General features: G+C 40.3%; 1 protein-coding gene across 5 annotated transcripts in view; it reads right to left on the bottom strand.

Moving 5' to 3' along the window:
* ZRANB1 (zinc finger RANBP2-type containing 1) overlaps positions 1-21,119 on the bottom strand; it is a 57,449-nt gene extending 36,330 nt beyond the window's left edge. The window contains exons 1-3 of one of the 5 annotated variants that reach the window (XM_049103317.1): positions 20,825-21,119; positions 2,545-2,721; positions 400-1,250 (exon numbers count right to left, since the gene is read on the bottom strand). In XM_049103317.1, coding sequence (XP_048959274.1) covers positions 400-1,250; positions 2,545-2,585 — 892 coding nt within the window. In that variant the 5' untranslated portion in view covers positions 2,586-2,721; positions 20,825-21,119. Of the gene's footprint in view, positions 1-399; positions 1,251-2,544; positions 2,722-20,824 lie in introns of those variants that run through there. The other 4 variants (XM_035708207.2, XM_035708208.2, XM_049103318.1 and 1 more) reach the window with 4 other exon arrangements.
* Positions 21,120-22,988: the final 1,869 nt, after the last annotated feature.

The raw sequence follows: 22,988 nt of genomic DNA, 5'->3' as shown, positions 1-22,988 counted from the left end.
AACATCTGACTAAAGCTTCTATCATCACAAGATGCTCACACTGTTTACAAACACTCTGAAGCAGCAGCTGGTGTTCCTCAGTCACATCTTGTTACAATAAATAGAGTAGCAGTTTTAAACTCCAGGTATGTATTTCTTCCACTGATGTGTAAAAAACTTTGCTTTAACTTAAAAAGCTTTTCTCCCTAATGAAGGGAAGACACACAATGAAACAGAGGCAATTTAGGACAAAGTTATTATAACAAGATCACAAATACAGAGATTCTTATGCACGCATAGTGGGAGTACAGCTATCATGCTGAATGACCTAAATGCTAAGTAATATAAATCCTAATAGTATCTTTCATATCATTTTTAATATCTTTTCCCATCCCATTCAAAAAAAATGCAGAAACTTACCCACACAAGCATTGAGGAATAGCCAATCAGTCTTTTTCATCCTGTTTTTAATTTGCTTTAGTTTTTTAAAGTCCACTTCAAGTTCCTCCTTGCTGCCAACAGCACCAGCCAATTCAATCCTCTGAAAATCCATTTTCATTTCAGAGTCCCGTTTCATAGTAGGAGGTGATCTTCTTTGGCTATTCCCACTGCTGCAGCTTCCCCTCCACCGAGCTCGGTCTTGCTCATTTATTATTGAAGAAGCCTCTTCAGTCTCTGCCAACTCTATTGCTTCAATATTATTAGGTCTGGGATGATCACAAACAACACATTTTTTAGCCTTGGCCCAGTTTTCATACGTGCAAATAGAACAAGTCCAATGCTGGGTCCTTGTGTTCGGTTTATTTCTATCATTGTATTCCTCGCAAGGATCAACAGAAAAAGCAACTGGTCTGGAACCAGATCCTGAGGATTGAGGAGATTCTGTGGGACTCCTGGTCCTACGCTGGGATAAGCACTGGGTACATCTGATTGCTCTTGGCCAGTTCAAATAGGTGCACATGTGGCATGACCATTTATTTGCATTTTCCATGCTATAAGAAGACTTAACCCTGGGTCTTGCACTAGAGTCTGGACATATCAAAGGACTACTTCCTCCTTCGGTGCTAGAAGGATCCCAATCTCTACCAACATCACTTGAACCGCTTTTAAATGGATCTTCTGTGATAATTGTTCCACTTGGTCTTTGGGCACGACACATAGTACACTTGATCGCAGATGGCCAGTTTTCATACGTACAATATTCACAAGCCCACTTAATTCCACGTTCTGACATTGTGCTCTTCTTGAAGTGAGTTATGTCAGGCAGGGAGCTATAAATAATTAGGACATGGTTATTAAAACAATAACTATATAATTTCATCTCTGAAAATGTGCCCCAAAACAAAACTACCCTTCAACTTATAAAATAGAAATCTCTCAAAAGAAGCCTGAAAAATTTAACAATGAAGTATCCTTGTTTTTCCAATTTCCATTAGAGACACCAGAGATAAGTCCCAAGGAAAAATCTTAGACCTTGGGATTTAATGATATTGTACTTTAGAATGCAAAAGAGATAAGCAGAAGATAAAAGATTTGTTCTAAAAGGGAAGCAAGTTAAAAAAAAAAAAAAAAAGCTACTAATAGAAATGCTTAATTTAAGCCAGGTCATCATCATCAATTTAGAAAAGTAATCAATAGTTAAGATTCAAAGAGAATGGAAAGAACACAAAAACCAAATAAACACATAACAATTCTCAAATTATGAACATAACACTATCTATGATAGCACAGATTCTTATGCTATCTAGGTACAGTATCATTATGTTTGATTCACTGAAGAATTCAGAAGATCAAACAAAGTCAATTCTAACATTTTGCTAAGAAAGAAAAAAAGCAGCTTAAAAATGCTACTTACTTATCCACTGCTCTTAAAAGCACAGGCAGAAAAGAAAAATGTTGAAGAAGTAATCCTTACATTCATAAAAGTAACACTACGAAATACTGCACCCTCAAAATCTAGTTCTGTCTGGAGCACAAAAAGATAAAAACTGTGTATCACCTATTAGGACAATAAAATCGACGGAACGTCCCTAAGGTAATTACTAGCATATACTCAGTCCAGTAGAATTTTGAATATTCATACTCAAAATATTCAATATTTAAAATATACTAAAAATTTAATTCATACTGAGAATATATTCAACTATTTAAAAGCTTCCTAGACTGGGCTTACTACTAACACTACACTAAAATGAAGACTTCATGATTTAATGCCAACTTAATCTATGAAGTAACTTCCACAGCAAACTTAATAATGACTTTTCTTTTAATGGCTGACACTAAAGCCAGACTCTTCATTTTCTTAAATCCCTCAACTTAATATCATCCTGCCACCTATTTTTAGCCAGAAAAGTGAAAAATCCTAGGCAGAGTAACAGAAGCCTTTGCCTCTCTTTCTCAGGGATTTTTCCTGACCTGAAAAGCTCAAGCTTTCATTTTGTTAAGTGCATTATTGTGTCTCTGTTTGCCAAGTCCTCACCCATTTACAGTGTGAACTCCATTAAGAGGACAAATTCACTACAAGAAAGGCTATAATTTAATAGCTAAAATAAAAATCACACTTACTAAGGTTTTAGTTTCCATGCTATAACCTCCACCTTGCACATGGTTAGAATAAAAGTAAGGTTTTATAAATCAGACCAAAGACAAGATTCAGTCTTCATGTTGGCTCAGATTCTGACTTCCTCAGGAGACACTGGCAAAGCGTGCTAAGTGGTTCTGTCTGACTGTGAATAGCTAGTCCTGTAAAGGAAACCAAAACTGAGTTTCACTTGAAGCCTGCTACTTTATCCAGAAGTATTTATTTAAAAAAAAAAAAAAAAAAAAAAAAAAAGCCTTTAATCTACTCATTTCTTTTAATAATGGATTATTGTATTAAGCATTTTATTTTTTATGTATTAAGCATTTTAATTTAATAAATCAAATTAATTTAGCAAAAAAAATCAGCTAACTGATTGAGCTGGTCAAATTAGACATAGGAAAGACATTTTTCTCTAAAGCCTTAAACGTGCATGTATGTGCACTAATGGTATGGTTAATATTAACTTAGTAGTGCTAAGTCAGTTCCTGCCCGTATTACTTACTATTGAAGAAAGATGATGTAAACCAAGTAAGCAGAAAAAGCAAAAAATAAATATTGCTTTTATTTAGCCTGAATTCTTTTTCTCCTTCAGCAACTCTATTTTTTCCTTAACCAAGGTTATTTATATTCATATTGCTTAGATTTTGAAATTTAGCTTGTACACAGTGATACACACACTCTAACACCATCCAAAAGTGTGAAGAGCAAGGAACTATAATCATAAGCATCCATAAAATGGGACAATCGAATTTAATGGCAATTTTCATATTCACCAGGCAGTTTCTTCCTTTAGTTTCTCAAGAATGAAATATAAATAAGTTGTTCATGCTACTGGAAAATAACATGATCAAGTAGAAACTTATCATGACAAGAACAAATGACATAATGAATATATATTCAAGGCTACCAGAAGTAATTTCCATATTTCATTTAAAATATTCACATTCAAAATTTCAGGCTTGCTTTAGTAAGTCTTACTTTGATATGCTCATAGGCTCAACTAAACAGCTTGTGACCTTACATTACATTAGCTAATCTTCATGGAACTAATGTGCCAGCACAACATATTTAAATGTCCGCATCTGACAAAAAAAAAAAAAAAAAAAAAAAAAACTGCCATAAAATAGTCATTGTCATATATGCCTGGTAAATAGCCTCTCTCTTCAAAAATCCAGGTAAGTAAACAATACCAAAACCATCCTCCAAAAGTTTTAAGGTAAGTACATGATATTAAATAATGATGTATATACAGTATCAACTCTACAGGAAATTGAGACTTTGTAGAAATACCACTTTTTAGTAAATGAAAACAAACTCATTGGAGAGGATTACCTGAGAGAGTCATTTGTACATGTTGTAATCAGTAAATGAAATGGAAGAGTAAAGATTACTTTGGCTCAACTACATGATTTTGCATTACTGAGATGAAATTAACACTAAGTACACTTACTTTTTCTTCCAGATGTCAAAAATCCCCCCAAAATAAAATTATTTTTAATAGCAATCAGCTCTAAGAGTTAATATTGTACAGTGAAATAAAACTGTTGCTAAATATCTTTTAAGTTAACGTATAATCATATACCCAAGTAAATCTAATTTACAAGTCTAATTTTACATGTAACAGATTTCCAAATTCTATCCAATGAATCATACTTCAATTAATTGGTACAATAAGAAGCAAAAATAAAATCTGCACAATCTGGACTCTCTTTAAGGAGAAACAGATACAACTTCTACTTTTCAAACAAATATTCCTTGATTCGAATGCAATACCAGCAGTTTCCATTCTGTGGACCAAAGAGTCCATGAATCCATTTCTGTATCCCGCTCTCCCTGTAGACAGATTGAATAATGTCCCCAAGTATATCAATCAGTTTTGATTTTATACTTCCCACTTCAAATACTAATAAAAGCACAAGTATTATGGGCATATGGATTAATGATCAGGGAAAAAGGCTACTAACTCATTTTTAATACTGTCATGCTTAATAATGAATTAGTTAAACCGTATTTGTGAAGTGTTACTAAACACTGCAGAAGAAATAGATCTATATTACAGGCATTCCTCAAAATTGTAGCTACCCTACAACTTCTCCCAACCACCTACTAAAACCCTATCAAAGGAAACTAGAGAAGTGAAATAATCCTCATCAAGTACAAACTTCTTAAGAAACAGAGCAGCTCAACTGCCAGTTAGTTTCAAATGGTAAATCATCCAAAGGACTAATAGCAGTCTTTAAGGTCTGTATTAGCTTTATTAGGTATGAGTCTGTATTCAGTAATATAAATATTAACTCATTAACATAAATTATTGATATAAATATTAATTAACATAAATCTGTAGAAATTTACAAATGCTCAGAAAGCATCTTAGGGGACTAAAAATGAAAGTTATAACTAGCAGGTTATTCCAAGCATGCTGAATTTTCAGGTTCTATTACAGTATCACCTGGCACTCCTGAACTGTAATATTGATACATAAAAAGAACTACTCAACTCTTAAGCCAAAAATCCCACAGTCATTCCCCTCTTTTCTCCCACATCTTTCTACATAATTGTCCATCCTCACAACAGTTAACAGAAAAAACAACTGGCCTTGAGCAAGATCCTGAAGACTGATGATACAGAGGACCCTCTCTCCATAAATCTGACCTCATTTCAGGGCTCCATCACCTTACTGCAGCATCCTCCATTAAACCTCTTCTCTTCCACCCACAGCAAACTCCTAACCCTGACTTCTCCCACACCATGAGGACCTCTGCACCCAGCACAGAAAAGCAGAATCCTCTTGAATCCTGCTCCCCCACCCCCAGAGTCTCTGTCTCTAGTGGTTTCTGTCCAATCAGTTCCTTCCCATCCCCACTGCCATCCACTCTTCTCAGTTCAGGTCAGAACTACTATAATAGCCTCCTAAGCACCTTCCCCTTCTAAATCCACCCAGCTTACTACTACCAGAAAAATCCTCCTAATAGCAAGGCCCTCTTTCTGAAGCAATTCTGCAGTAGTATAAACTCCAAAGTCCTTCCCTCTGCACACACAACCCACCTCACAGACTCCCTCCCAAACACCACACATACCCACCAGCCACATGCGCAGACCAACCCCTGCCCTGTCCAAGATACACGAAGGCACTACCTTACAAACACAAGCACAGCAGATACCCACGCTCAACTTGCGGCAAACCCCATCCCTTCTTTAAAGCTCAGTTCAAGTCTCTTCTCTCTCAGGTTTTTCAAAAGTTTCGGCTTAGGTTGTGATCTGAAAGTCGTGGAATCAAGCCCCAAGTCAGCTCCGTGAACAGCATGGAGCCTGCCTGACTCACTCTCTCTCTCCCCCTCCCTCTGCCCTTCCCCCATCCACACCCTACCCCCCCCCCCCCGCCCCACTCCCGCACTTGCTCACACTTGCAAACTCTCTCTCAAATAAACAAATAAATCTTTAAAAAAAGAACTGTGGCTCAGGGGCTCGGGGCATCAAATGGCATGGAATGTGGACCAGTCCTATGTTTAATAAAAATCCACAGAACAGACCACAATGAGTGTCCTATTAAAAAAAAGAAAAAAAAGAGAGAGAGTGGAGCATAGAGCAATTTCAGGCAAAAAGGAGACATTTCAGAGGATGGCATCCACTTCTGTGGCAAGACCTCAGTAGCCAGGGTCCACCACTAACAACTAGGTACAACACCATAGGCACTCCTGAGCTTTTTAACTACTCAAGTTCTTTAATGTAAAGGACACAAAGGGTTTTGTGTCCTTTATGTCCTCTAAAGGTCACAAAACCTTTGGCAATCATTAAATACCCTCTGAGAGTACTAAATCTATGTAAAATTTTGTAAAAAAAATAGTCAAGAATCAGATCTCAAAAATGTGTTGCCCTTCCTTCTCTACAGAGATCATGGTTCCCTGTGTCATCTGTATCTAAGAAGATTTAAATTAAACATACTTGCTAAGGTCCCTTTCCAAAACTTTGTGAACAAGCTGGACAAAGTAAATTCAGTTAAAATAACAAAGTTAAATAACATGCCATGGTGTCCTGCCATGGTGTCCTTGGTCTTCCTAGCACTGTGCCTGATTAGCTGAGCCAATTACCCATACAACTAATACATCTAACTTTATTCCAACTAAACGTAAGTCCCTGAAATATAACAAGAATTATAAAGCTTACATTTTAATATGTGAACATTGCAGAATCACGAAAAACTATAATAAAAACTACAATTCTAATAGTTTTTCTTTCAAACCACTTGGCAATCTATTGATTAGAATGGAAGATCTATAAATACAAAATTAATATATACTATGTCAAAAATCTTGCACAAAATAGTAATACTCTTTTAATCTACTCTCTATTCTTTTTTTTGTTTTGTTTTAAGGTTTTATTTATTTACTTGAGAGAGAGAGCAAACAGGGGGAGGAGCAGAGGGAGAAGCAGACTCTCCAATGAGCAGGGAGCCTGAGCTGGGCTCCAACCCAGGACCATCAGATCATGAACAAAGCTGAAGGCTACTGCTTATCCAACTGAGGCAGCCAGGCAATGCATTCTTTTCAAGAGGAATTCTACTTCTTTAAGTATGTACTAGAACTTTATCTGAGATCTTGCCAACTTCCTCTATACTCTTCAGTTCCTAGACAGTAACAAGAGTAACACATATCTATATATACATACACACACACACACACTATATTTATATACACACATACATACATCTATACACACACACACACATTCAACTACCATAGAACCCATTTCAGTATGGTTCATGCATACAGTTTCAGAGACTTCACAAGTCTATCATGTACCCCCTATTATAATCCCAAACAAAACAAATGTAACCTAACAACCTATAAAAGTTACCAAAGGTCTACAGTACACAGGGCATCTGCAATCTAATTAGATGAAACATGACTACGATTTTCTTAAATATGTATGGCAGTGGATTAGCTGGCATTATCAACCCAGCATTTAAAATATATATATATAACATATGCAAGAATTACAAAGACGCTACCTCACATTCAGAATTTGTTTTTTTTCCACTGTCCTATTTCTGTGTTCATACTAAACAGATGAATCCCAATTAATAAAGTATCCATAGAAACCAGTATACCTATGCCAAACTAAAGGCTATTTTTTTTGCCAAATTGTATGAACATTACTTGTGTGACACAGGAAGGAGAGGTACAAACTTGGAACTTTTAGATAATCAGTGAGTTCTGATGTAAAACAAAGAAAAAGATAAGGGCACAAAGTCACAAAGCTACAGAGTGGCACAACCAGAGATTCTGGCTCCAAAGTTAGTATTATACACAATACTTTATACTGCAGCCCAGTCACTTATTCCCATTATCCAGAATCTGAACTATTAATAAACTGCACTGAATTTCTCACTAAGCAGTCCCTTCCTAGATGACTATGACATACTATGGTTAAATGAGCAAACTTTTGCTTTTTTTTAGGATTTTATTTGGCAGAGAGAGAAATAGAGAATAGAAGCAGGAGAGTGGCAGGCAGAGGGAGAAGCAGACTCCCCACTGAGCGGGGAGCCGGATGCCGTCCTTGATCCCAGGAGACCCTGCTTCTCCCTCTGCCTATGTCTCTGCCTCTCTCGCTCCCTCTCTCTGTGTGTGTGTGTGTGTGTGTTTTTCATGAAATGAATAAAATCATTTAAAAAAGTAATAAAATAAAACATTAGCAAATCAAATCCAACAATGTATAAAAAGAATTATACACTACAAGCAAGTGGGGTTTATCCCAGATTGCAAGGCTAGTTCAATGTTCAAAAAATCAAGTAATGCAATCCTTCATTTCAAGAGACTTAAAAAAAAAAAAAAAGATCACATGAATATATGCAGAAAAGGCATTTGACAATATCCAACACTCATTCATGAAGGTGTGGGGCGGGAATTCTCAGCAAACTAGAAATACAGGGCACCTTCCTCAACATGATAAAGAACACATACAAAAAACCGACAGCCAACATATTTAACAATGAAAAACTAGAAACTTCCCTACCAAGATCAGTAATAAGGCAAGATGTTCCCTCTAACCATTCCTTCCAACATCAAATTAGAAATTCTAGCTAATGTTATAAGAGAAAATTATAAGTACACATATTGGGAAGAAAGAGGTAAGATGGTCTTTATTGGCAGATGATATGACTGTCTATGTAGAAAACAAAACAAACAAAAAAATCAACAAACAGCGCCTAGAGCTAATAAGTGATTATAACAAGGCTGCAGGATACAAGGTTAATACACAAAAGTCAATTGCTTTCCTATATACCAGCAATGTACACATGGAACTTGTCCATTCACCTCAGATCATGTGTCACACCTACTGAAGGACATCATCAAGAGATTCATTATAATCCCAACCAAAATGCCAGCAAGTTATTCTGTGGGTATCAATAGAAAAGCAATTTCAGGTTTATACAGAGAAGCATAATTTCCAGAAAAGCCAAAAAGTACTTAAGAGTCTGAGAACTGACTCCCCTAACTTCAAAACTTATATAAAACTACCGTAATCAAGACAGTGTGTTATTGGCAAAACAAGAGACAAATAAGTCAATGCGATAGAACTGAGCCCAGAAACAGAACTACAAATATATAGGTAATTGATCTTTGACAAAGGAGTAAAAGCAACACAATGAAGAAAAGATATCTTTCCAAAAAATGGCACTAGAACAACTAGACATCCACATGCAAAGAATTTACTCTAAACACAAACCTCACATTCTTCACAAAAACTCACACAAAATGGATCACAGACCTAAAATGTAAAATGAAGAACTATAAAATTCCTAGAAGACAAAATAAAAGGAAATCTAGATGACCTAACTATGGGAATGACTTTGGATAAAATATCATAAAAGAAATACCTTAGTATTTCTTATTGAAATTAAAAACTTCCACTCGCAAAACACACTGTCAAGGGAATGACAAGCCAGAAAATACTTGCAAGACGTATCTGCTACAGGACTGTTATCCAAAATTTACAAAGAACTCTTGAAACTTAACAATAACAATCCAATTAAAACATGGGCAAAAGACCTAAATAGACATACCTCACACCAAGGAAGATCCACAGATGGCCAATAAGCCCATGAAAAAATGCTCAACATCTTGTGTCAACAGGAAATTACAAATTAAAACAATGAGATACCACTACACACCTACTAGAATGGCAAAAATCCAGAACACTGACAACACCAAACGCTGGGGAGGACATAGAGCAATAATACTTCTCATTCATTACTGATGCAAATGCAAAATGGTATAGCCACTTAGGAAGAGTGTTTGACAGTTTCTTACAAAACTACACATGCGGGCAGCCCAGGTGGCTCAGCGGTTTAGTGCCGCCTTCCGCCTATGGCACGATCCTGGAGTCCCGGGATCGAGTCCCACGTCAGGCTCCCTGCATGGAGCCTGCTTCTCCCTCTGCCTGTGTCTTGCCTCTCTGTGTCTCTCATGAATAAATAAATAAAATATTAAAACAAAAACAAAACTACACATGCTCTTACCATACAATCCAAGAAGTGTGTGCCTTGGTATTTACCCAAAGTAGTTGAAAGCTTACATCCACACAAAAGTCTACATACAGATGTTTATAACAGCTTTATTCGTAATTCCAAAACTTGCAAGCAACCAAGATGTCCTTCAGTAGGTGTGACACATGATCTGAGGTGAATGGATAAACTGTGGTATAATGAAATACTATTCAGCACTAAAAAGTGAGGGATCAAGCCATAAAAAGACAGAGGAAACTTAAATGCCTATTGCTAAGTGAAGGAGGCCAATATGGGAAATGGCTATATACTCAGTGACTCCAACTACACGATATTCCAGAAAAAGCAAAACTAAGGAGACAGTAAAAAGACCAGTGGTTGCCAGGGGTTCTGGGGAGGGAAGGATGTACAGGCAGGGCAGAGAGGATTTTTAGGGTTGTGAAAATAACGCTGTACAACACTATAATGGTGGATACTTGTACATTCTATAGATTTTGACACATACAGAATGATAGTGTTACCACCTATTATGGAGTGTGGCTGATAATGATTTCTCAGGATAGATTCATCAATTATAACATATGTACCACTCTGTTATGGTTGATTTTGGGGAAAGCTATGCATGTGTTGGGGCAAAGGGATATAGAACTCTCTATACTTTCTGATCAATTTTACTATAAACTTAAATCACTATAAAAATAAAGTTTATTTTTAAAAATTTGTTTAACTTTTCTAGTCACTAATACACAGGAAACATTTTCTTCTTTTAAAAAAACAATCAGGGATCCCTGGGTGGCGCAGCGGTTTGGCGCCTGCCTTTGGCCCAGGGCGCGATCCTGGAGACCCGGGATCGAATCCCGTATCAGGCTCCCGGTGCATGGAGCCTGCTTCTCCCTCTGCCTGTGTCTCTGCCTCTCTCTCTCTCTCTGTGACTATCATAAGTAAATAAATAAAAAAAAAAAATTAAAAAATAAAAAATAAAATAAAAATAAAAATAAAAATAAAAATAAAAATAAAAAAAATCAAAAAAAATAAAAATAAAAATAAAATAAATAAAATAAAATAAAAATAAAATAAAAAAACAATCAGCTCTCAAAGAATGATGAGTTTTTAAAAGGCCACAGGAATTTTGGTTTGAACCTAAAGCTGCTCTAAAAAATAAAACCAAATCTGAAATATAGCCACACCTAAAATGTTACATTAAAAAAAAATAAAGGACACAAATATTAGTATGAAGAGCTCCCACTGGCCAAATTTGGATTAACCTGAGCATCAACATAAACAATGACAATAAAGATTTTATTTAAAAAAATACATTTTACTAATTTATTTTAGAGGAGAGAAAGAGAACAAGGGGACGGGGAGAGCACAGGGGGATGGAGGAGGAAAGAACCTCAAACACAGTCTATGCTGGGCAGAGCCAGATGCAGGGCTTGATCCAGGACCTTCAGATCATGTACCTGAGCTGAAACCAAGAGGCAGGTGCTCAACAGACTGAGCCACTCAGCGCCCCAACAATAAAGCTTTTAAAACACTGACTAAAATAAAAATCTGTAAGTCTTCACAGACATTGACAAACACACAAATAAGCAAATAAGAAGAGAAAGGTCTTCCTTACAGTAAAAATCCAACGAATAAATGCAAAAAGAGTAACTGGATTAGAAAAAAAATCACCATTTGGCAATCACCAAAGGATGTTAAACTAGTTAACAATAGCTAGTTATGTTAAAAAAATCATCAGTGGGAAAAAAAAAATCATCAGTGGATGTTAAAACTAGTGGGTGAAAATCTGAGATTAACCAGATATTTATTCATTCATTTATTTATTAAGATTTTATGTATTTATTCATGAGAGGCACAGAGAGAGAGGTACAGGCACAGGCATAGGGAGAAGCAGGCTCCATGCAGAGGGACTCGATTCCAGGACCCCGCCCCGAGCCAAGGGCAGACGCACAACTGCTGAGCCACCCAGGCGTCCCTAACCAGATATTTAAATAGTTTCCAGTATGTCCCCACAATAATAACTGGTATATTTCAAAATCTGATAGACATTACCATAACCAAATAATCAGAAGTTAACCATACAGTTAATGACATCATTTGCTTCCCGACATGCTATATGAAGAACATAGCATCACTTCTGTGGAATTCTTGTCAAAAAGTGCATAATCTGACTCCAAATATCAGACACAGCATATTAAGAAACCTTCCACAGAATAAGTAATCCTATGTTCTTCAAAAGCATCAATATCATGAGATATAAAGGCTTTACTGTTCCAATTAAAGGACCTTATATAAAACTGGCAAAAGACTGCAACACATAATCTGAGATTTTCTTTTGCCTTCATAAAAAACATTGATGGAGTAACAAAAGTTGAGCAAGATTTGTAGAATCTTGGGGCACCTGGCTGGCTCAGTTCATAGAGCATGTGACTCAATCTTGGAGATGGAAGTTCCAGCCCCATACTGGATGTAGATATTACTTAAAAAGATATAAATAAATAGCGAAACCTCCATCTTAAAAAAAAGATTTGTTGAATCTTACTAAAAATTACATAATAATAATCATACAATGTTAATTTCCTGATTTTGATCATTATATTGTGGTTATGTAGCATAAAGTCCTTGCTTTTTAGGAAATATACACCGAAATATTTAAGGATAATGGGATATCAAGCCTGCAACTCATTTTTAAACAGTTCTGGGGAAAATATAGATTTGTTATTTATATATATATATATATATATATATACACACACACACACACACATCATACAGTAAATCTTACCACTTACAAAATACTTTCACATATATTATTTTTATCCTGACAAAAATCATGGATTAGGTATAGAAGAGTCCTTTTTATCAGAGAATAAATATGCCTCCTATACCCTAAACCTTTCTCAAGAATTAGCCCTTCTTTCCATCCCTATCATTAAGCCCTAGTTCATCGTTTCTTTCCTCAACTATTTTTCTAACTGATCTTCCTACCCTCGTACTCCACATCTCTACCAGGGTGGTCAAAAAAGAAAGAAAAAAAAAATCTGATGTTGCTATTCTGCTGCTCTGAAATTTTCAAGAGCATCCCACTGAAGTTAAAATCCTAAACAGGGCATCAAAGATCATTCCCTGATAAAATCTTTCAAAAAGAAGAAGGAAGAGGAGGAGAAGGAGGAGAAGAAAGACCCATTTATTTGAGAGAGCAAGAGATCAGGAGCAGGGGGAAAGAGAGAAGCAAGCTCCCCACTGAGCAGGGAACCCGATGTGGGGCTCCATCCCAGGACCCTAGGATCATGACCTGAGCCAAAGACAGACGTTTAACCAACTGAGCCACCCAGGTGCCCCATGACAGATCTTTAAGTATCCCCTCACTCTTCCAAACACAAACATACACACACTTCAAGAATATACTACAATACTATCCTTTAGTGATTTTACTAGGGCCTCTCACCAAAGTGCTAATTTGAAATCTACTTTAATCTACTATGGGAAGATGAGTTCCATCTCTTGATATTTATATTCGTTTCTCTCAATACAGGAAGATGTATTGCGCTTCATAGACACAAGTTCAAGTCCCTCACCATCCTTTACTGACTCACAGGGTATTGGCCAAATGCTTAAGACTCAAGGGTCTTCATTGAAAAGAAATTACAATAACAATGCCACATCTGTCTTTAAGTAGGTACTAAAGCCAGTAACCTCAAGATCCATATCCAATAATTAATATTACCAACAACAATTGCCGACTTCAAACAATACCACCTTAAATTACGTATGGAACTTTAGGTCATGGAACACTTGTATTACTTCACTTAATCCTAAGAACCCTCAGGTACTCTCCCCCCCTAAGGTACCTTGAATCTCCCTGAGGTACAAATACATTCATTTTAATGACACGGAATCCAGGGCTCCAGGAAAGGTAAAATGATTTGCCTAGTGTCACAAAGCTTTACGAAGTAAACCCCAGATTCTGACTCCTGTTTTTTTCGCATTCGTGTACCACAGCCTTCCAGGATCACAAAAGCATTTCCTTAGAATAAAACACGAATATTAAGTGACAAGACAGGCTGACGTTATAGTCACTGTCTCTAGCTACCACAAGGCACTGACATTACTCCAAAACAAGCCCCAAAATCTTTATTTTCCTCCAGAATCCCCTACCACACCCCCAGGTCCAGCCACCATCAACTCTCCTGCGGATTAGGACAAAGCCTCTCCACTAGTCTTACAGCTTTCTACTCTACCCACCATCCTCACACAGAAGCCAGATGGATCCTTTAGAAACGTAAACCAAATCACAACACAAGAATTTAAAACCCTCTAATGGCTTCCCAATCCATTCAGAATAAAATTAAAATCTGCCAGCCTTTCTTGAAAATCTCTACATAGAAAAATGGAGTTCATTCTGTTCCCTTTTACCAGCAAGCTCTCACATTAGCTTTGTATTTGAAATCTCTTCTGCCTAGAATGCTCTATCCCCAGATTTTCATATGGCCAGCTGTCATCACTGAGATAGATCTAGGTTTAAATACCACCTCCACAGAAAGATTTTCCCTGACCACTCAGTCACATCCACCACATCACCCTGCTTGCTTTATCTGCATGGCTCTTACCACTATCTGGTTTTTTGTTTGTTTGTTTGCTCCTAGATTGCCTCTCCATATAGGAATGCAAATACAAGTAATTTGCCTTGTCCACCTGGATACCACAATATCCAGTAGAATTGCTTTTGGAAGAGTGAATTTCAGGTTGTCACTAAATGTTTTAATTTCAGTAGCCTCTGTAACAGTGTTTTATATTATCTACTTTTTGAAAATCCTAAACTTCAGAGCACACAGTAGGTGCCCAATAATTAACCTGCTAGATGAATTTCTATAAAAAAAAAATGCCTTCAAATTCTCAACTTAATAAATATCCCACACACACACATATTCCAGCATACACACACACACAGAGACAGAGTAAGAAGACAAAATTCTTCTGCCTTCCTATCTGTGAAGATGATCCATTCTAAAGAGGACCACTCTACCTTTCTAATTCCCAGCCACAATACTAGCTCTGGGATAAGTGAGGCAGGGGGGACTCTATAGGAGTGCCTTTCCAATCTCATCCACATGCTTTAGTTATCCTAAAGCTGCTGGTACCGAAACAGGACATGTCATTTTCACATCTCCATGCCTTCACACACAGGTTTGCTTCTGCACAGGATGCTTGCCCATTTCCACCCTCCATTCTTACCCGCTTTCAGAAACCTACTTACTTCTGTGAGGACCAGCTTAAATGTCCCCATCTCCCTAAAGCCCTTCCTGACACAAACCTAACCTTATGCTAACGTTTCATAGTTTTGTGAATTATGGTTTCCAATGATCGCCTGTGAAAAATTCACCTTTATGTGTCTATAAACAATGTCTGCTCTCCAATCGTCACTTACTCATCATTTAGGCAATAAAAAGCAATGAAATATTCCACTGGTATTCAAAGGGTAGAATTTCAAAAAAATATTAGTCAAAATTAGTTCTGCGAATTAATATAGCTCCCATTTAAACAAACTTTAGCTTCACTAAATACCAAAAAATTAATTTTTATAATAAAAATTTGTAATAACTTATTACCCCAACTAAAAAAAGCTAGGGATTTAAAACTTTTTGTTAGGGATCCCTGGGTGGCGCAGCGGTTTGGCGCCTGCCTTTGGCTCAGGGCGTGATCCTGGAGACCCGGGATCGAATCCCACATCGGGCTCCTGGTGCATGCAGCCTGCTTCTCCCTCTGCCTGTGTCTCTGCCTCTCTCTCTCTCTCTATCATAAATAAATAAAAATTTAAAAAAATTAAAAAAAAGAAAAAAAACTTTTTGTTAAAAATCACAAAAATAAAAAATAAAATAAATAAATAAAAATCACAGAAATGATGTCCTCCCTTCAGAATTCCAATCAAAGTGATAACAGAGTTACCGTATAACCCAGCACTTCCACTGCCAGGTATATACTCAAGAGAAATGAAAACCTTTGTCCACCCGAATACTTGTACAGGTATTCATAGCAGCATACTTCGTAACAGCCCAAAAGCAGAAACCTAAATGTCCATCAATCGATAAATGGATAAACATAAACAAAATGGGCTATATCCATACACTATTAATTATTCAGCCATTTTAAAAAAGCACTGATACATGTTACAACATGAATAAGCCTTCAAAACATTATGCTAAGTGAACGGAGTCAGACACAAAAGGTGTCATATTATAGGATTCCACTTATAAGAAATGTACAAAATAGGGACACCAGGGTGGCTCAGCAGTTGAGCATCTGCCTTCTGCTCGGGGCGTGATCCCAGGGTCCGGGATCAGGTCCCGCATTGGGCTCCTTGCAGGGAGCCTGTTTCTCCCTCTATGTCTCTGCCTCTCACTCTCTGTATCTCTCGTGGATAAAATCTTTAGGGGATCCCTGGGTGGCTCAGCGGTTTAGCGTCTGCCTTCAGCCCAGGGTGTGATCCTGGGGTCCCGGGATCGAGTCCCACATCAGGCTCCCTGTATGGAGCCTGCTTCTCCCTCTGCCTGTGTCTCTGCCTCTCTGTGTCTCATGAAGAAATAAATAAAATCTTTTAAAAATAAATAAATAAAATATTAAAAAAAAAAGGTACAGAATAAGCAAAACCATAGAGACAGATTAGTGGTTCCCAGGAACTGGGGCCAAAGAGGGAATGACTGGCTAAGAGGTACAGTTTTTGGGGTGATGACATGTTCTGCATAGTGGTGATGGCTACACAACTTTGTGAATACACTAAGAACCAATGAATTATATACTTCTTCAAAAGGATGAATTTTGGAGCACCTGGGTGGCTGTCAGTTAAGCGTCTGCCCCCCACGTGGGGCTCCCTGCTCAGCTGAGAACCTGCTTCTTCTTCTCCCTCCGCCCACCCCCCTGCTCCTGCACCCTCTTTCAAATAATAAAATCTTTTTAAAAGGGGTGGGGGTGAACTTCATAGTATATGAAATAAACTTCAATGAAGCCGTTACTTTAAAATTAAGAAAAAAATGAAAAGATACGCAACAAGCTTTATGCATTCAAATATTTTCTTATTTATGTGAATTCAAGCCACATAAAATTCTGACTTACCAAATGGTGAAAAACCAAAATCACACTGTGTTGGTTAGGGAGAGAGTGGGACAGCCTGCTCTAAATACAGGAACTATAAAAATAAGGAAATTCGTTTTTTCACTACTGAAAAGTTAAATTCACTAGGCAGCTGAAAAATTATCAACTTTATATTCAATTTACCTGACTAACATCCATTTAAAAACTCAAATTGATGGTTCTTGTCAAAAATGTCATCTTAACCAAAATAACACCCTTCCAGAAAGCAAAGAATGCTTACTAATCCAGATTTCTTAAATAGTAATAATCCCGGTATCAACTCCATGGAAGTGCCTTTTATGGATGCCAACAGCCTAAGTAAAAATGCCTAATAATATTTAGAAAGTTCATTAATAAACTAATTTTGTCTTTGATTATGCTAAAAAGGTTTCTGCTGCTTAAAAGAGTTTTTATGTAAACTACTTTCTAAAAAAAAGTCAATTACAAGGAAAAATATTCTGATGAACTGAAAAGAGGTCAAGTTTCCACATATGTGCAATGGATAATTCAAGATTGTTTACTGCTAAGAGACTATGTATCCATAAAATACCAAGCCTCCTACTCACACACACAACAGAAACATATACACCTATTTTCCTGCTACATCAGCACCCACCTATGTACTATATAATTACACATATTATCTTTGGTATACAAAAATACTATGGACTGGCTTGTGTTTTCTTCCAACAGCGTTGACAGGTAGCAGTGAATCACACATTCTCCTGTGTCTCATCTGCCTCATGATCAATGACACATGCTGCCAACATCTGAGGTTAAGGATCCAAACTGAGACTACAGATTATTTTCTCCTTCTCATGATGCTAAATGTTACCTGTATACAAATATGGAATGACCTCTTAGTGTCACTGGAGCCAAACTCAAACCGAACTGCACGAGACTCAAATCTGAAGTAAACCACACAACTACAGTACTTCTGTTTATTTGAATACATGATCATTACCAAATTGTTGAGCACACTCTACAGTAAGAAAACCACACTAATAATAGAAATAAACATACCGACCAAGAAAAAAAAAATTTTTTAAGGGACAGACATAACTTCAAGCATTTTATCTCATATGTCCTCAAAATTCCAGAAACCCCACTACTTAAAAGACTACAAAGAGAATACCCTAGAACACTTCTATGACCAAAAATACTTTGTCAGAGTATGCATCCATTCAGATTTCAGTGCTGAATATACGGTCTTCACAGAAAAAAAATTCATACCTATTTCTCAGAGGTCTTAAAATTTAATTTGGAATCAGAATAAAAACATAAAAAGATATATTGAAATCCAGGATAACATATGCTAAGAAAAAAAAAGGAGAGTTCCACATGCACACACACAAAAAGGAGTGAATAGATCCCTTGAGGTTGAAATAGCCAGAAAGGCTTTTCAAGAGACAGGACTCAACCTGGCCGCAAAGAGAGTATCCATGAATACAGCGGAAGAGGGTTTCAAACAGAAAGAAAGGCCAAAGGAGGGACTTCACAGCAGCAACAAACAAGTTAGTTTGGCTAGCGGGAAGAATCCACAAAAGGGGAGAAATAAGAGTTAAGACTGAAGTGGATCAGGGCCAGGTTACAAAGAAACCTGAACACCACACCAAGAAGCTTAAACCTTACTTTGCATGTAAGTGCTCTGGAAGGTTTTAGGTTGTGATGTGACGAGAGCAGAGTGTTAAAACGTTCAAGATATTATTTACCCAGAGTATCAGCAAGCATAAATATTCCAAATGAAACAGGACATCACAGAGAAAATGTGTTCAAAGCCTGGGCATAAGTTTATTACTAGAAGAGGAGGGAGGCAGCAGCGATGCTCAAATAATAAAATTTAAACCAAGTTAAATAAAAACTTAAGTGCTGTACTTTTCCAACTCCCATTTATTTAAAGTTCCCACTTATTATAAAAGCAATATAAGTGGAAAGCACATCGAACAACCCTCACTATATCAGTGACACATAGAAGGCCATTTGCCTCAAATATTGTACAACTGGATGGTGGGTTCCAGAACTGTGTTAGCCCTCAGCCCTTAAAAATGTGATAAGCCATAACCCTTATCAGCGTTAAGGCAGGTTGAGGCCAGAAGTTGAAAACACACTACCGAGTTCATCACACTAACCCAAGCACGTTTCAAAAGTAAATAAATGAGCGTTTTAATGCTCTCAATCATTAATAAAAGGTGCTGAAACATCAACAGAAATAAAAATCCCTCGTGACATTCAACTATCCTCCCCAGAGATTAAAATGAGTCGGTACTGTCCTCTCAGTTTCCCTGATAGCCCAGTAAGACCAATGCTATGAAATCTCCGCAAAGTGAATGCATCATCTTAAAAAAAAAAAAAAAAATCAAGAGACAGCAGGGTTCTAAATTTCTTTAGCATTCCCTCATTCAATTAACAATAACCACCAGAATGGATTCAGCTTTGTTTTGCACGGACGTAGCTTCTGTGACTTTTCCAAGGCCCTTGGCACAAACCAAGATCAAAATTCTTCACGGTTTCCCCTGGCGTAGGGTTTGTACACTGAGTCATCCACGTTTGATCTAGACGGGGGGGGGGGGGGGGGGGGGGGGGGGGGGGGGGGGGGGCGGGGGGGTACCCTTGAGGCAGCACAAGTGATAATAAAGTCCAACTTAAAAAAAAAAAAAAAAGGAGACCACGGAGAGAGCAGCGCCGCTCGTTAGGGCTCTCTGAGACTTTAGGGTTTCTCAAGCGTATCCCCAAAGCACTGTTCCTGTAGGTTCGGTTTCCTGACAGCACCACGGATCGCACCAACACACCGGGCCCAGAGGACGGCGCTTCACCTGCCTGGTCTGGGGGAGTTGGGGGGGGGGGGGCGGGGAGGTGCGGGGAAGAGCCTCGATCCGCAGAAACTCAAGAAATCTGCAGCCAGAGAGTCTCAAAACACCAGTTTTGTGCCTGAGATAATGGGCCGCTTCAAAGTTCCCAGGCTGAACACCCAGGCTGCCGGTCCCCAGTGCTTGACGCAAGGGTTCCTTACAGTCCTTTTGTCTGTTCAAACGAGCCTCGGCAAGCGGCGGCGGCGGCGGCGGCCGAGATCCTCGCCCTGGGCCCCGGTCACCGCGAGCCCCGCGGGCCACGTCCCTCGGCCGGGCTGCAGCTCCTCCTCCGCGGCCCGGCCCCGTCGCCCCGCACCTCTGTTTTCCGAGACTCGGCACCTCGGGGGGGGCGGCCGGGAAGCGGCCGAAGGGCCGCAATACAAGTTTGGAGGCCAGCAGCAACTCGCGGGGATGGAACAAGTATCGGGGCCTATTGCAGAGCAGGGGCGAAGGGGGGAAGCCCCGCTCCCCGCTCCCCTGCCCGTGGGCGGCAGGGAACCAAGTCGGGGGGCGGAGGGGGGGCGGGGAGGGGAATCTGGCGGAAGAGAGGTAGCCGCGGCGGATCGATGGCCGGTAAACAAGCGCGGCGGCGGCCCCCTCCCCCCGCCCCCGCCCCCGCCCCCGCCCCTGCCCTGCCCGGGCCGTCCCCGCACCCGGAAAGCCCAAGATGGGAGCGCGGCGGCGGCCGAGCGGCCTCCCTCCCCCCGCCCGCGACGCCGCCCCGGGGAGCAAGGGGGCCGCGAGGGGCCTGCAGTGGGGCGCCTCCCGGGGCCCGGTTACCTGGCGGCCGCGGCTCCTGCTCCGGCTCCGGCTCCTGCTCCCCGTCCGGTGCTCAGCGCCCGGCGGCGGCGGCGGCGGCGGCGGCGGCGACTCCCCCCCGAGCAGCCCGCGGCGACTCCCCGAGCCCGGCCCCTCTCCGCCTCCCTCCGCGCCGCCTCCGCCCTCTCCCCTCAGTCAGGACATGGTCTCCGCGGGCCCGCGCGCGGCTCCCGGCTCCCGGCTCCCGCGGGCAGGAGGGTGGAGAGCAGGCGCGGAGGCGCGGGGCGCTCCGGGGGGACGGGGCGGGCGAGCGGCGGGGGGCGGCCTCGGGCGCTGCGGCTCCTAATGGCGTCGGCGAGGGGCCCCGGAGCCAAATAAACCCCGCGGCGAGCAGCACAACGTCAAGGCCGGACCCCGCCGCTCGCCGCCCCGTCATTGGCCCGGAGGCCGCCAGCGGCGCAGCCAATGGGCGGCCGCCTCTTTCCGGGCGCAGGAGGCGGGCCGCGGGGGGGTGACGTCATGCCGGCGCCCGGCCCCGATTGTGAGGCTGCGGCCGGCCTGGGCGGCGTGCGGGGCACGCTGGGAGGCGGCGGGGCGGCGTGACGTAACGCGCGGCGCGGGGGGGGGGGGCGGGGACGCAGGCGACGTGCCCGGGGCGGCCCCTCGGCTGACCCGGTCGCGATGCCCCGACGGGGCCACCTGTTCGCCCGCCTCCCGAGCCACCCCTGGGGGCCGGGTCTCCCGACTCTCGCTCCAAGACCCAATATTAAGAGTTTTTATTGGACTTTTTTTTTTTTTACAATGTCTGTTTTTTGCATAAGCGCTGCCCGCGAGGCGCCTGCCCATAGCTACGTGTGGACGCGGGTGTTCGTGGTGCATATCGTGCGCGCGCGCCGGTCGGCGAGGGGAGGCCGCGGAGCCCTTGCTCCCCGCTCCCCCCACCCCCTCCTGCCTCCCCTAGGGCCGCCTGCTCTGCAGCACGGAGAGGATCAGCTTCTCTGTAAATCGGAAATGTAAAGGCAGAGGGTACATCGCAGCCCTTGGAAGAAGCCCTGCCGGGAGAATCCCCAGAGCCCAAGGCTTACACAGGATATGTGATAGGGCGATGCATTCTGAATGTTTCTTATTTGACTTTAAATATAGCCAAAGAGGAATGAATGAATCAATGAATCAATGAATGAATCCAAAGAGGAATGAATGAATGAATGAATGAATGAATAAATAAATAAATAGATAGAGCCAAAGAGGAAAAAATGAGAATAATATCATGGATAGTTTTACTAAAAGAAGTCTCCCAGTTTCGGAAGAGAAAGAAAAGAAAGAAAGAAAAGAAAAAAAGAAAGAAGAAAGAAAGAAAGAAAGAAAGAAAGAAAGAAAGAAAGAAAGAAAGAAAGAAAGAAAGAAAAAAGAAAAGAAAGGAAGAAAAAAGAAGGAAGGAAGGAAGAAGAGAAAAAGAAAGAAGAAAGAAAGAGAAAAGAGAAAGAAAGAAAGAAAAAGAAAGAGAAAGAAAGAAAGAAAGGAAGGAAGAAGGGAGAGAGAGAAAGAAAGAAAGAAAAGAAAGAGAAAAAGAAAAGAAAGGAAAAGGAAAAAGAAAGAAAGAAAGAAAAGAAAGAAGAAAAAGAAAAGAAAGCCAAAGAGGGATCCCCGGGTGGCTCAGCGGTTGAGCACCTGCCTTCAGCCCAGGGCCTGATCCTAGAGACCCAGGATAGAGTCCCGCATGGGGCTCCCTGCATGGAGCCTGCTGCTCCCTCTGCCTGTGTCTCTGCCTCTCTCTCTGTGTCTCTCATGAATAAATAAATAAAATCTTTCAAAAATACATACATATAGCCAAAGAGCTAAGCCGTTTAGCCTTTTGCTAAAAAGCCCACGAATTTTCACATTTTTCCAGCTGGGGAGCTTTGTTTTTCTTAGTGGGACTTGGCTTTGAGTTCTTCCTACTTCGAGACTGCATTTCAAGAATTTGAAAGACCTTAAAGTGCAGCAGCAACTCGTTAAAAGGTGTAGACCTCTTTGTTACCTGTTGAAGAACCATATCACTGTCAAAGGGCGTTAGCAGTTGTATTGGACACCCCAGCGTCAATAGGAAGAATTACTGAGGGTTTAATTGGATTTTTGAAACTGGGAGACTTCTTTTAGTAAAACTGTCCATGATATTATTCTCATTAAAAGCTAAGGGTAGGGGATC

Source organism: Canis lupus, chromosome 28 (assembly GCF_003254725.2).
Source record: "Canis lupus dingo isolate Sandy chromosome 28, ASM325472v2, whole genome shotgun sequence".
Taxonomy (NCBI): Eukaryota; Metazoa; Chordata; class Mammalia; order Carnivora; family Canidae; genus Canis; species Canis lupus.
Note: the sequence above shows the minus strand (reverse complement) of the source record. Positions and strands in the feature narration are given on the sequence as shown.